We start from the raw sequence: 16,075 nt of genomic DNA, 5'->3' as shown, positions 1-16,075 counted from the left end.
CGACCATAGACTTTAGTTTTACTGTCGTGTAAGTATCACAGTACACAACTCGACCATAGACTTTAGTTTTACTGTCGTGTAAGTATCACAGTACACAACTCGACCATAGACTTTAGTTTTACTCTCATGTAAGTATCACAGTACACAACTCGACCATAGACTTTAGTTTTACTCTCATGTAAGTATCACAGTACACAACTCGACTATAGACTTTAGTTTTACTCTCATGTAAGTATCACAGTACACAACTCGACCATATAGACTTTAGTTTTACTGTCATGTAAGTATCACAGTACACAACTCGACCATAGACTTTAGTTTTACTGTCGTGTAAGTATCACAGTACACAACTCGACCATAGACTTTAGTTTTACTGTCATGTAAGTATCACAGTACACAACTCGACCATAGACTTTAGTTTTACTGTCATGTAAGTATCACAGTACACAACTCGACCATAGACTTTAGTTTTACTGTCGTGTAAGTATCACAGTACACAACTCGACCATAGACTTTAGTTTTACTGTCGTGTAAGTATCACAGTACAACTCGACCATAGACTTTAGTTTTACTGTCGTGTAAGTATCACAGTACACAACTCGACCATAGACTTTAGTTTTACTGTCGTGTAAGTATCACAGTACACAACTCGACCATAGACTTTAGTTTTACTGTGGTGTAAGTATCACAGTACACAACTCGACCATAGACTTTAGTTTTACTGTCATGTAAGTATCACAGTACACAACTCGACCATAGACTTTAGTTTTACTGTCATGTAAGTATCACAGTACACAACTCGACCATAGACTTTAGTTTTACTGTCGTGTAAGTATCACAGTACACAACTCGACCATAGACTTTAGTTTTACTGTCATGTAAGTATCACAGTACACAACTCGACCATAGACTTTAGTTTTACTCTCATGTAAGTATCACAGTACACAACTCGACCATAGACTTTAGTTTTACTCTCATGTAAGTATCACAGTACACAACTCGACCATAGACTTTAGTTTTACTGTCGTGTAAGTATCACAGTACACAACTCGACCATAGACTTTAGTTTTACTGTCGTGTAAGTATCACAGTACACAACTCGACCATAGACTTTAGTTTTACTGTCGTGTAAGTATCACAGTACACAACTCGACCATAGACTTTAGTTTTACTGTCGTGTAAGTATCACAGTACACAACTCGACCATAGACTTTAGTTTTACTGTCGTGTAAGTATCACAGTACACAACTCGACTATAGACTTTAGTTTTACTGTCGTGTAAGTATCACAGTACACAACTCGACCATAGACTTTAGTTTTACTGTCGTGTAAGTATCACAGTACACAACTCGACCATAGACTTTAGTTTTACTGTCGTGTAAGTATCACAGTACACAACTCGACCATAGACTTTAGTTTTACTGTCGTGTAAGTATCACAGTACACAACTCGACCATAGACTTTAGTTTTACTGTCGTGTAAGTATCACAGTACACAACTCGACCATAGACTTTAGTTTTACTGTCGTGTAAGTATCACAGTACACAACTCGACCATAGACTTTAGTTTTACTGTCGTGTAAGTATCACAGTACACAACTCGACCATAGACTTTAGTTTTACTGTCGTGTAAGTATACGACAGTACACAACTACGACAATCGACTATAGACTTTAGTTTTACTGTCATGTAAGTATCACAGTACACAACTCGACTATAGACTTTAGTTTTACTGTCGTGTAAGTATCACAGTACACAACTCGACCATAGACTTTAGTTTTACTGTCGTGTAAGTATCACAGTACACAACTCGACCATAGACTTTAGTTTTACTGTCATGTTAAGTATCACAGTACACAACTCGACTATAGACTTTAGTTTTACTGTCGTGTAAGTATCACAGTACACAACTCAACCATAGACTTTAGTTTTACTGTCATGTAAGTATCACAGTACACAACTCGACCATAGACTTTAGTTTTACTGTCGTGTAAGTATCACAGTACACAACTCGACTATAGACTTTAGTTTTACTGTCGTGTAAGTATCACAGTACACAACTCGACCATAGACTTTAGTTTTACTGTCGTGTAAAGTATCACAGTACACAACTCGACCATAGACTTTAGTTTTACTGTCGTGTAAGTATCACAGTACACAACTCGACCATAGACTTTAGTTTTACTGTCGTGTAAGTATCACAGTACACAACTCGACTATAGACTTTAGTTTTACTGTCGTGTAAGTATCACAGTACACAACTCGACTATAGACTTTAGTTTTACTGTCGTGTAAGTATCACAGTACACAACTCGACCATAGACTTTAGTTTTACTGTCGTGTAAGTATCACAGTACACAACTCGACCATAGACTTTAGTTTTACTGTCGTGTAAGTATCACAGTACACAACTCGACCATAGACTTTAGTTTTACTGTCGTGTAAGTATCACAGTACACAACTCGACCATAGACTTTAGTTTTACTGTCGTGTAAGTATCACAGTACACAACTCGACTATAGACTTTAGTTTTACTGTCGTGTAAGTATCACAGTACACAACTCGACCATAGACTTTAGTTTTACTGTCGTGTAAGTATCACAGTACACAACTCGACCATAGACTTTAGTTTTACTGTCGTGTAAGTATCACAGTACACAACTCGACTATAGACTTTAGTTTTACTGTCGTGTAAGTATCACAGTACACAACTCGACCATAGACTTTAGTTTTACTGTGGTGTAAGTATCACAGTACACAACTCGACCATAGACTTTAGTTTTACTGTCGTGTAAGTATCACAGTACACAACTCGACCATAGACTTTAGTTTTACTGTCATGTAAGTATCACAGTACACAACTCGACCATAGACTTTAGTTTTACTGTCATGTAAGTATCACAGTACACAACTCGACCATAGACTTTAGTTTTACTGTCGTGTAAGTATCACAGTACACAACTCGACTATAGACTTTAGTTTTACTGTCATGTAAGTATCACAGTACACAACTCGACCATAGACTTTAGTTTTACTCTCATGTAAGTATCACAGTACACAACTCGACCATAGACTTTAGTTTTACTGTTGTGTAAGTATCACAGTACACAACTCGACTATAGACTTTAGTTTTACTGTCGTGTAAGTATCACAGTACACAACTCGACCATAGACTTTAGTTTTACTGTGGTGTAAGTATCACAGTACACAACTCGACTATAGACTTTAGTTTTACTGTCGTGTAAGTATCACAGTACACAACTCGACTATAGACTTTAGTTTTACTGTCGTGTAAGTATCACAGTACACAACTCGACCATAGACTTTAGTTTTACTGTCGTGTAAGTATCACAGTACACAACTCGACTATAGACTTTAGTTTTACTGTCGTGTAAGTATCACAGTACACAACTCGACCATAGACTTTAGTTTTACTGTCGTGTAAGTATCACAGTACACAACTCGACCATAGACTTTAGTTTTACTGTTGTGTAAGTATCACAGTACACAACTCGACCATAGACTTTAGTTTTACTGTCGTGTAAGTATCACAGTACACAACTCGACCATAGACTTTAGTTTTACTGTGGTGTAAGTATCACAGTACACAACTCGACCATAGACTTTAGTTTTACTGTCGTGTAAGTATCACAGTACACAACTCGACCATAGACTTTAGTTTTACTGTCGTGTAAGTATCACAGTACACAACTCGACCATAGACTTTAGTTTTACTGTCGTGTAAGTATCACAGTACACAACTCGACCATAGACTTTAGTTTTACTGTCGTGTAAGTATCACAGTACACAACTCGACCATAGACTTTAGTTTTACTGTCGTGTAAGTATCACAGTACACAACTCGACCATAGACTTTAGTTTTACTGTCGTGTAAGTATCACAGTACACAACTCGACCATAGACTTTAGTTTTACTGTCGTGTAAGTATCACAGTACACAACTCGACTATAGACTTTAGTTTTACTGTCGTGTAAGTATCACAGTACACAACTCGACCATAGACTTTAGTTTTACTGTGTGTGTAAGTATCACAGTACACAACTCGACCATAGACTTTAGTTTTACTGTGGTGTAAGTATCACAGTACACAACTCGACCATAGACTTTAGTTTTACTGTCGTGTAAGTATCACAGTACACAACTCGACTATAGACTTTAGTTTTACTGTCGTGTAAGTATCACAGTACACAACTCGACCATAGACTTTAGTTTTACTGTCGTGTAAGTATCACAGTACACAACTCGACTATAGACTTTAGTTTTACTGTCGTGTAAGTATCACAGTACACAACTCGACTATAGACTTTAGTTTTACTGTCGTGTAAGTATCACAGTACACAACTCGACCATAGACTTTAGTTTTACTGTCGTGTAAGTATCACAGTACACAACTCGACCATAGACTTTAGTTTTACTGTCGTGTAAGTATCACAGTACACAACTCGACCATAGACTTTAGTTTTACTGTCGTGTAAGTATCACAGTACACAACTCGACCATAGACTTTAGTTTTACTGTCGTGTAAGTATCACAGTACACAACTCGACCATAGACTTTAGTTTTACTGTCGTGTAAGTATCACAGTACACAACTCGACCATAGACTTTAGTTTTACTGTCGTGTAAGTATCACAGTACACAACTCGACTATAGACTTTAGTTTTACTGTCGTGTAAGTATCACAGTACACAACTCGACCATAGACTTTAGTTTTACTGTTGTGTAAGTATCACAGTACACAACTCGACTATAGACTTTAGTTTTACTGTGGTGTAAGTATCACAGTACACAACTCGACCATAGACTTTAGTTTTACTGTCATGTAAGTATCACAGTACACAACTCGACCATAGACTTTAGTTTTACTGTCATGTAAGTATCACAGTACACAACTCGACCATAGACTTTAGTTTTACTGTCGTGTAAGTATCACAGTACACAACTCGACCATAGACTTTAGTTTTACTGTGGTGTAAGTATCACAGTACACAACTCGACTATAGACTTTAGTTTTACTGTCGTGTAAGTATCACAGTACACAACTCGACCATAGACTTTAGTTTTACTGTCGTGGTAAGTATCACAGTACACAACTCGACCATAGACTTTAGTTTTACTGTGGTGTAAGTATCACAGTACACAACTCGACTATAGACTTTAGTTTTACTGTGGTGTAAGTATCACAGTACACAACTCGACCATAGACTTTAGTTTTACTGTCGTGCAAGTATCACAGTACACAACTCGACCATAGACTTTAGTTTTACTGTGGTGTAAGTATCACAGTACACAACTCGACCATAGACTTTAGTTTTACTGTCGTGCAAGTATCACAGTACACAACTCGACCATAGACTTTAGTTTTACTGTGGTGTAAGTATCACAGTACACAACTCGACTATAGACTTTAGTTTTACTGTGGTGTAAGTATCACAGTACACAACATGACTTTAGACTTTAGTTTTACTGTCGTGTAAGTATTATTGTACCCTACTCCCCAACTTTAGGTATAAAAAGTCATAATACATGTCAGATCAATGTTATATGTGACATAATTCTCATGAAGAACTTTAAAATGTTATTCAACGTTTAAGGAATTATAAATATTTATATATTATATATATTGTTATATGCAGTTAGATCCTGGTCGATTCCCCCTACCCCTCACGGTATTCTGTTTCTCCTGAATGTTTCACTTTGTATGTATTAATTATGGTTTCAGTCCGACCCCCACGGAGCCCAGTCAGATCAAGTGTCACTGTAATGGACCCAACCAGGCCCGTATTGGTGAGACGCTGGAGTCTGTGATCGAGGTCACGATTAAGGACAAGTTTGGCAACGAGATTACAGATGTAAGTTAACATGTCAGTGTACATTTTCATAATCGGCTTTACTTTCTCAATTATATTTATAAAATCCTTTTGATCTTTTTCTTCACCAAAAGTGGAGATATTAGTTTTAGGGCCACGGTTACATCTGAAACATCCTTATAGATGCTCAACAGAGCATAAACGATACCCATCATTTGAATAATAACTGATGTATAACGTGTTTATATGTGTCTAATTAACACAAAAATGTGTATAAAATAATTTTTGTTTTGGTGCATGTTCAATAAGTACAATTCCATATAGGGCATAGTGGCATGGAATTTTTTCAGGACACATTTAGTCATTTTGAATATTTTTATCTTGAATTGAAATAAGAAGCTCTAACTTTTTCAATGGTGGTAATGGTGTAAAGTAAGTGACTTTTATAACTGAAGAAAAAAACTAATTTGTCTACTGCTGTTTTTGATAGGAGAAAAATACCATTCGCTGGCGGTGGAGCATCTTTTAAGTCCCAATATACTTCATTAGCTAAAAAAAATCGGTTAAAATTCACCCCAGATATTGATACCATTTGTAGAAGATGATTGATTCAGTAGCATTGGTACAGCAATTGTTGAAAATTGATTGTTTTTAACATGTCTTCATTTTAAACTCAAAAACCATGTCTTCATTTTAAACCCACGCCATTCAGAAGTTTGAATTTCTGCTGAATGAAAAGTATTATTTCTACCTGATTTACATATTTTTTTGCCTTTCCTCTGAAATAATTGCAACATTTGTAATCAGATTTCCTACAGAATTGGAGATACTATCAATGCCACTAATATGTCTAGTTACACAGAAATGTAACTCTATGGTGCTTTTATTTACAGCTGCCTAAAAATACATCTCAAGAAGTACAAGTCTCTGGTGAAGGTCTTCAGTCAAATGAGGTCAAGGTCACCTATTCAAAGGTAGGTGTATTGGACTGGTACAAAATTCCAAACTTTATTTGAATATTTAGTGTTAATCTGAATATGTCATTGGTGTATTAGTAGCAAATGTTACTAATGTTTGCATTGTTACATTTAAATGACCCGTTGTCAGTATAATGTGACCGGGTGTGGTGTGTTGGTGTCTTCGGCGGCATGCTTCAGTGATATAGCACTATACAAAGGGCAACAGTTCCACTATACAAGAAGACAAAACACGAATATACCGCAGTCTCCCAAAACACGCACTCCTTACAACAACATACACGCAACACACCGCATACATGGGAGGCCGTCCTAACATGACCATAGCTGTTAATAGGACGTTAATCAATCAAACAAACAAACAAACAAACAAAATTAAAATGACAATGATGTTATAAGAGACCTCAAAGTTGAGAGAAATTTACTCGCATATGCGAGTAAATATTCCCAAAGGTGAGTTAAAATTAACGATATATCGCCAAACGGCGAGTAAAAAATTCCTGAATATTTCCGGATTTATTTTATGTGTTCGGTTCTTTTAGTAGTAACACAGATCTAATCTGTGTCAGAAAAGCGCTTCAAAGCATAATCACTGCCTGCTGTAAAGCGTCTTGATGACCCTACCACGTGTATTAGTAGCAATATGGCGGCAAAAAGGCCGGGGCAAATCCCCTTGACTTGTTTTGGCTTTAAAAAGTCAAAATAAACAGAGAACAATGGTAGATTTGACTCGGGATTCATGTGAAAAAAGAGACTGAAGCCAATACATCGACAGGAAGCAAACGCTTTGACATGGCTGAACGAATGTTGTGGCTAAGACATGACGAAGGTACAATGTTTTGAAAGATGTGTGAACAGATTATTAATTAATCAATGGCCGGTAAAACAGACTTTGTGTCAAACTACTGATTGTTACGAAAGAGACAGACGCTTGTGTGACACATAAAGACAGTAAGACATTCATGATAGTACTGTTATTGCTTCAAGTTCAATCGAAAGTACAGTCGGACACAACTTTCAAACAACGCAAACAATGTGATTCAAAAACATTGCAAGATATGCATATGAAGTTCGTCAATGCATACATGTATAGAATCGCCAAGCCAAAACTAAATTCCAAGCCGCTGGTACACATATGCAACGAAAAACGGACTCTTGGAAGCTTGTACATGACTGCCTGAGGTATTAGGCCCAATTTATTCAATTTAAAATCAAATATTATAACCCTAATCGGCGAGATATGAGTTAGTAACTGAATAAATTTGAGATATATTGATTATTACTATACATATATATATAGATTACTTATATTACCGCATATAGAAAAATAAACAGATTGAAAAATGGTTTAAAACAAACAGGAAGCTGAAGTACAGAGGCTGTTTAGGGGACATTGCAGTTGTTGAATAAAAAGAGTTTTGACCAACACAAAATTATGTTTTTCATGTTTTTAATACTTGTACATGTGTATCTGCTTGCTCAATAGTGTAAGGTGTCTCAATAAAGCTCTTAACACATCAAATCAATATATGAAACTTATAAATTTTGCTTGTCAACATTTGGCGAGTAAAATTTAGAGGTCACTCGCCACTTGGCTAGTCATTCCCAAGTGCTACTTTGAGGCCTGTATAATTGCCTATTGGGTTTTTTTTGTGTAAAATGTGAGCATTATAACGGTATAGGTAACAGAAAAAATGCTTTGGTTATTACATAAAAATTGTCATTGTGAAATGATAATGATTTGAAACTTCGGTTTTGGTCTGATTAACAAACCTAAATAATTATGTATTTGCATATAACAGAGTTATCTATCCTTGAGCGTAGGTATTGATTATGACGTTATGTGTTTGCTAGTAAACTCAGTCTGTAATATGCGAAGACGGAATATTTGAGGCCATGTACACATTCCCTAGACCAGTAGACTACCTGGAGAGGATCATTGCATAATATACACTGCCTCTATCCTTAAAAACATCAGTTGTAAACATATTTAATCCATTTTCACATACTTTCCATTTGGAAACTAAAAAAACTATTATTAGGTTTTCATATGTTTTCACCGTTAGAAAGACATATAACTTTTGATTTTCACAGGGAAAGTTCAATATCGAATCTGTAACGTTACAAGGAGGAAAGGCCGGAACTCGCGATCTGAAAGTGACGTGGAAAGACTTTTCAGATTTCGTCCAGCTAGAGCTGACTGCAGGTCCACCTACAAAGCTTTCATTACCAGGCTGGGAGGAGGATGAGGTAGTAGGATTGAAACATTGCTTTAATTCAAAGGGTTTCCCTCTATCTTTGACTTTGAAGGTCCCTGAGACTCCTGAATTTGAATGTGTCTTATAGAGACCGGCTTTGAAAGACTTGAATATGATCTACTCATAAAAATCATAGTGTATAGAGAATTAAACTGTTGGACCGGATGCTAACAATGTAACAATGAATTGTCAAATTTTCATTGATTCAACTAACCTGCAAGACATTATTCTCTTAAATAAAAAATTGATGTTAACATTTTGTTGTAGACTCTTACTGTTGAGCCCTTTGATTTCAGACAGTGACAGTTTTGAACGAGAACAAACTTCCTCGACCACTCATTGTACAGCTGTTGGATGACGCTGATAACGAAGTCCATCTGGCTGACATCAAAATACAACTGGCCAAGGACCCCAAGATCAAGGTGAGTTACAAATACAACTAGCCAAGGATCCCAAGATCAAGGTGAGTTACAAATGCAACTAGCCAAGGATCCCAAGATCAAGGTGGGTTACAAATGCAACTAGCCAAGGATCCCAAGATCAAGGTGAGTTACAAATACAACTGGCCAAGACCCCAAGATCAAGGTGAGTTACAAATACAACTGGCCAAAGACCCCAAGATCAAGGTGAGTTACAAATACAACTGGCCAAAGACCCCAAGATCAAGGTGAGTGTTACAAATACAAATACAACTGGCCAAGGACGGTGGGTTACTTAAAACTTTTGATAATGGTTTTGGTGAATACAGAGATGTCATTAATTTGACAACATGAACATGGACTTCACAGCTATAGTTAATAATGTCACCTAGCTACATGTATATATAAGAAATGTCAAAAATAGAACAAATACAACTAGCCAAGGATCCCAAGATCAAGGTGAGTTACAAATACAACTAGCCAAGGATCCCAAGATCAAGGTGAGTTACAAATACAAACTGGCCAAGGATACCAAGATCAAGGTGAGTTACAAATACAACTGGCTGAGGATCCCAAGATCAAGGTGAGTTACAAATACAACTGGCCAAGGATTCCAAGAATCAAGGTGAGTTACAAATACAACTGGCCAAGGATACCAAGATCAAGGTGAGTTACAAATACAACTGGCCAAGGATCCCAAGATCAAGGTGAGTTACAAATACAAACTGGCCAAGGATCCCAAAATCAAGGTGAGTTACAAATGCAACTAGCCAAGGATCCCAAGATCAAGGTGAGTTACAAATACAACTAGCCAAGAATCCCAAGATCAAGGTGAGTTACAAATACAACTAGCCAAGGATCCCAAGATCAAGGTGAGTTACAAATGCAACTAGCCAAGGATCCCAAGATCAAGGTGAGTTACAAATGCAACTAGCCAAGGATCCCAAGAATCAAGGTGAGTTACAAATGCAACTAGCCAAGGATCCCAAGATCAAGGTGAGTTACAAATGCAACTAGCCAAGGATCCCAAATCAAGGTGAGTTACAAATGCAACTAGCCAAGGATCCCAAGATCAAGGTGAGTTACAAATGCAACTAGCCAAGGATCCCAAGATCAAGGTGAGTTACAAATGCAACTAGCCAAGGATCCCAAGATCAAGGTGAGTTACAAATGCAACTAGCCAAGGATCCCAAGATCAAGGTGAGTTACAAATACAACTAGCCAAGGATCCCAAGATCAAGGTGAGTTACAAATACAACTAGCCAAGGATCCCAAGATCAAGGTGAGTTACAAATACAACTAGCCAAGGATCCCAAGATCAAGGTGAGTTACAAATACAACTAGCCAAGGATCCCAAGATCAAGGTGAGTTACAAATACAACTGGCCAAGGATACCAAGATCAAGGTGAGTTACAAATACAACTGGGCCAAGGATACCAAGATCAAGGTGAGTTACAAATACAACTGGCCAAGGATCCCAAAGATCAAGGTGAGTTACAAATACAACTGGCCAAGGATTCCCAAGATCAAGGTGAGTTACAAATACAACTGGCCAAGGATCCCAAGATCAAGGTGAGTTACAAATACAACTGGCCAAGGATCCCCAAGATCAAGGTGAGTTACAAATACAACTGGCCAAGGATCCCCAAGATCAAGGTGGGTTACAAATGCAACTAGCCAAGGATACCAAGATCAAGGTGGGTTACAAATAGAAATGTATATATATAGAATTCGACAAAAATACAGAAATTTTTTTATAGATAAAGGGATTGTTATGAATAAATTGATTTTCACTAAAATAAGGAATGTAAAAAATATAGAGAAATAAATTTTTTTGAGGAACTTGTAAAATGTCACAAAAAGAAGCATTAAAGCATCACAAAAAAAACATAGAAAATGTCATTAATATGAAAGATTTGACAAGGAGATATCATGGTTAATAATAACCAGAGAACTTGTCTAAAACTTTCTATTTATTTGTATATTGACAGTTTGTACAGAGAACTTGTCTAAAACTTACTATGTATTTGTATATTGACAGTTTGTACCTTTCCTGATGCCCAAGAAATCCATATGCCCAAGGACAGGTAGACTTTGGGACTGTTGCTGTGGTGGGACAAAGGTTAGTTCAGGGTCGGAGGTCAAATGGTCAAGTTCGTGGTTAAAGTTCAGAGGTCAGATGTTTAATCAGATATATTACTTAAAGTGTTAATTTTACGAAGAGAACGTATAACACAGTATCTGTGATTATTTGGTAAGGAAGAAGGTAAGAGCTTGGTTATAATTACAAACCCTTAGGTCGTTTCCAAGGTCATTTAGTTAAAATTGATAAAACTGTTAACAGGTTGTGTCCTGTCAAATGATTCCAAATATTTACATGAAAGGTACAGTGAACCCTCATTTATCCGGACGCCTTCATTTCCCAGCCTAATTTGTCCAGATTGTGAACTTTCTGGACTGCCAAATTCCATGTTCGTAGTCACATTAGGGTAATCTGGTCTTGACATTTCTCTCCAAACTCTGAGTTTTCTAGACTACCAGGGTGCACTTTATATAGATATAAGGTACATCATTGTTTGGTCTAAGTTAAGTCTAATCCACTTTCAAGGTCACCATTGAAAAAGATGGCGTAAAAGAAAAATCAATGATGCTGCTACACATGCCATGGTTTCAAAAAAAAAAAAAAAAAAAAAAAAAAAAGATGACATGATTTACATGTTTTATTGAAACCATTAAAACACATTTCTATACTTAAAAAAAAAAAAAAAAAAAAAAAAAATGGTTTCAAACTAAATTTTCATTTTGAACTTGCATAGATTTATGATCAACATTACATTTGCTAAGCAATGTAATGAAATGGACCTATTGGACCCTTTCCTTATTTGTATTTCTGTATCTTGTAGAGGGAGTTATGAAGTAGAACCGAGAGAGTTTGTGTCGGGAGAGACGATCCACGGCCCTAAGTTAACTTTTAAGTTTGTTTCTGTATGTTATAGAGGGAGTTATGAAGTAGAACCGAGAGCGTTTGTGTCGGGAGAGACCATCCACGGCCCTAAGTTAACTATTAAGTTTGTTTCTGTATGTTATAGAGGGAGTTATGAAGTAGAACCGAAAGCGTTTGTGTCAGGAAAGACCATCCACGGCCCTAAGTTAACTATTAAGTTTGTTTCTGTATGTTATAGAGGGAGTTATGAAGTAGAACCGAGAGCGTTTGTGTCGGGAGAGACCATCCACGGCCCTAAGTTAACTATTAAGTTTGTTTCTGTATGTTATAGAGGGAGTTATGAAGTAGAACCGAGAGCGTTTGTGTCGGGAGAGACGATCCATGGCCCTAAGTTAACTATTAAGTTTGTTTCTGTATGTTATAGAGGGAGTTATGAAGTAGAGCCGAGAGCGTTTGTGTCTGGCGAGACCATCCATGGCCCTAAGTTAACCATCCTGATACAGCCGGACATGACGCGGCCGGTAGAGATGAAGGTGGAGTACAACAAGAAGGCCTTGTTCCAGGTCGGGCAGACCATGCCAGGTAACGTGTCTCGGTGTCTTAATTATCTATCTCTGAGCCATGATTTCTAAGCGGTTAATGTATTTAATATTCTACAACTAGCACTTTAATTCTAGATCACAGTATAGCCAGTACTCAAGGTGTTTGACATGTTTCTAGTTTATAGACTGCTTGGCTGTAAACAGATGCTAGTGATAGGTCAGTGTTATGTACACCGAGTAACTTATCAGAAATTCTAGTGATAGGTCAGTGTTATGTACACCGAGTAACTTATCAGAAATTCTAGTGATAGGTCAGTGTTATGTACACCGAGTAACTTATCAGAAATTCTAGTGATAGATCAGTTTATGTACACCGAGAAACTTATCAGAAATTCTAGTGATAGGTCAGTGTTATGTACACCGAGAAACTTATCAGAAATTCTAGTGATAGGTCAGTGTTATGTACACACGAGTAACTTATCAGAAATTCTAGTGATTGGTCAGTGTTATGTACACCGAGTAACTTATCAGAAATTCTAGTGATTTGTCAGTGTTATGTACACCGAGTAACTTATCAGAAATTCTAGTGATAGGTCAGTGTTACACCGAGTAACTTATCAGAAATTCTAGTGATAGGTCAGTGTTATGTACACCGAGAAACTTATCAGAAATTCTAGTGATAGGTCAGTGTTATGTACACCGAGTAACTTATCAGAAATTCTAGTGATAGGTCAGTGTTATGTACACCGAGAACTTATCAGAAATTCTAGTGATAGGTCAGTGTTGTGTACACCGAGAAACTTATCAGAAATTCTAGTGATAGGTCAGTGTTGTGTACACCGAGTAACTTATCAGAAATTCTAGTGATAGGTCAGTGTTATGTACACCGTGAACTTATCAGAAATTCTAGTGATAGGTCAGTGTTGTGTACACCGAGAAACTTATCAGAAATTCTAGTGATAGGTCAGTGTTATGTACACCGAGAAACTTATCAGAAATTCTAGTGATAGGTCAGTGTTATGTATGAAGTCAGTGAGAATGTACACCGAGAAACTTATCAGAAATTCTAGTGATAGGTCAGTGTTGTGTACACCGAGAAACTTATCAGAAATTCTAGTGATAGGTCAGTGTTATGTACACCGAGAAACTTATCAGAAATTCTAGTGGATAGGTCAGTGTTGTGTACACCGAGAAACTTATCAGAAATTCTAGTGATAGGTCAGTGTTGTGTACACCGAGTAACTTATCAGAAATTCTAGTGATAGGTCAGTGTTGTGTACACCGAGAAACTTATCAGAAATTCTAGTGATAGGTCAGTGTTATGTACACCGAGTAACTTATCAGAAATTTTAGTGATAGGTCAGTGTTGTGTACACTAAGAAACTTATCAGAAATTCTAGTGATAGGTCAGTGTTATGTACACCGAGTAACTTATCAGAAATTTTAGTGATAGGTCAGTGTTGTGTACACTAGAAACTTATCAGTGATAAGGTTATGACTTTAGTGATAGGTCAGTGTTATGTACACCGAGAAACTTATCAGAAATTCTAGTGATAGGTCAGTGTTATGTACACCGAGAAACTTATCAGAAATTCTAGTGATAGGTCAGTGTTGTGTACACCGAGAAACTTATCAGAAATTCTAGTGATAGGTCAGTGTTAACAAATGATAGGTCAGTGTTATGTACACCGAGAAACAAATCAGAAATTCTTTACTTATACTTACTGAATGAGATATGCAGTGTCTATAGTTCTGTGAAGTGCCCTATAAAGAGTTTTTTATGCATATGTTTGTATAATATATGTTGTATAGACCAAGTGACTGTGATGTCTTAACTTATTACCACAAACCCTCCGTCTCTGGGTCGCAAGTTCGAATCCCATACTGACAACAGGTGGTTGGTTTTCTTAACCACCTAAACCTGACCCCTGCTGTTACCAGGACATTATAACAATTAAACGATATATGTTTACTCCTACAGAGTTCACAATCCGTATCCTCGCCGAGGACGAACAACCAATGAAAGGAGCTAAGGCTGCAAATCTGTCCATGAAACTGTGGAAAATGGACGTCCGCACCCAGAACACTCCTCCATCTAGGGTAATGTAACAGTCTGTTGTCTTCATTATTAAATTTTATTTCTGAATTTTATGCATCATGACCTAATTGTATGAATAATGATATATGTAAGCCACATTATTTTGTGAGATACAAATTTTTACTTAATATCACAAGAGAATTGAAATGCAATTTGATATGTTACGTGAATAATTATATAAGACTTCTATATGAATACTTAATTGTCTGTCTGAGCCCCTGGTCTACTATGTCGGGGGAAAAACGAAGACATATAATATTACATAACAGTAGCTTAGTCTTTGTAAAATAAAAAGTGAAGTTCTCTTTAGCTGACAAACATTCTGAAAGATTACCCTTAAAATAGGCAAGTAGGAAATGAAGAATAATATATAGAATTTCAAGTAAATATCACTAATGAACCATGGGGCACCTGTTGCGATATTAACACTTTATAAGTATTGTACTGTGATCTGAATTGGATAATTGTTAAATGTAAATGCACCAGTTTTAAGTATAATGTATGTGTCAATTTCTTTTTCCAGGCCGTATCCTTCAGTCCTGAGTCATTAAAACATAATCCAGGTGTATTCATCTTCAAGTAAGTTCCCTTACAATTTTCATTTGATAGTTCTCTTACAATTTTCATTTGATAGTTCTCTTACAATTTTCATTTGATAGTTCTCTTACAATTTTCATTTGATAGTTCTCTTACAATTTTCATTTGATAGTTCTTCAGATCTATAACTTTCATTTGATTGTTCTCTTACAATTTTCATATGCTAGTTCTCTTTAAACTTTCCTTTGATAAGAGATAAATAAATTTAAAAATCAAGGTTTAAAATTACAAAATATATTGAACTTCAAGTCACATTTGACTATAAGATATTCCTTGATCTTAAGCAAAAATAATTTATATTGTAGTTACTTTCATTCATAGGGGATTTAATTTCTCTATATTTGCAGTCAAGTTAATTTCTGTGAACTTACAAATGAAAAAGGAAAGAATAACAACAAAGAGAACCAGTAT

At 36.5% G+C, this 16,075-nt stretch overlaps 1 protein-coding gene across 1 annotated transcript in view; it reads left to right on the top strand.

Annotated features, from left to right (window-relative positions):
* Nucleotides 1-16,075, top strand: part of LOC138308485 (structural maintenance of chromosomes flexible hinge domain-containing protein 1-like) — a 70,702-nt gene that overhangs the window by 32,248 nt on the left and 22,379 nt on the right. The window contains 9 exon segments of the mRNA XM_069249482.1: nucleotides 5,742-5,871; nucleotides 6,723-6,803; nucleotides 8,901-9,056; nucleotides 9,361-9,486; nucleotides 11,525-11,554; nucleotides 11,556-11,605; nucleotides 12,852-13,009; nucleotides 14,951-15,069; nucleotides 15,591-15,646. Coding sequence (XP_069105583.1) covers nucleotides 5,742-5,871; nucleotides 6,723-6,803; nucleotides 8,901-9,056; nucleotides 9,361-9,486; nucleotides 11,525-11,554; nucleotides 11,556-11,605; nucleotides 12,852-13,009; nucleotides 14,951-15,069; nucleotides 15,591-15,646 — 906 coding nt within the window.

Source organism: Argopecten irradians, chromosome 15 (assembly GCF_041381155.1).
Source record: "Argopecten irradians isolate NY chromosome 15, Ai_NY, whole genome shotgun sequence".
NCBI lineage: Eukaryota > Metazoa > Mollusca > Bivalvia > Pectinida > Pectinidae > Argopecten > Argopecten irradians.
This window is presented reverse-complemented; position numbering and strand designations above follow the sequence as displayed.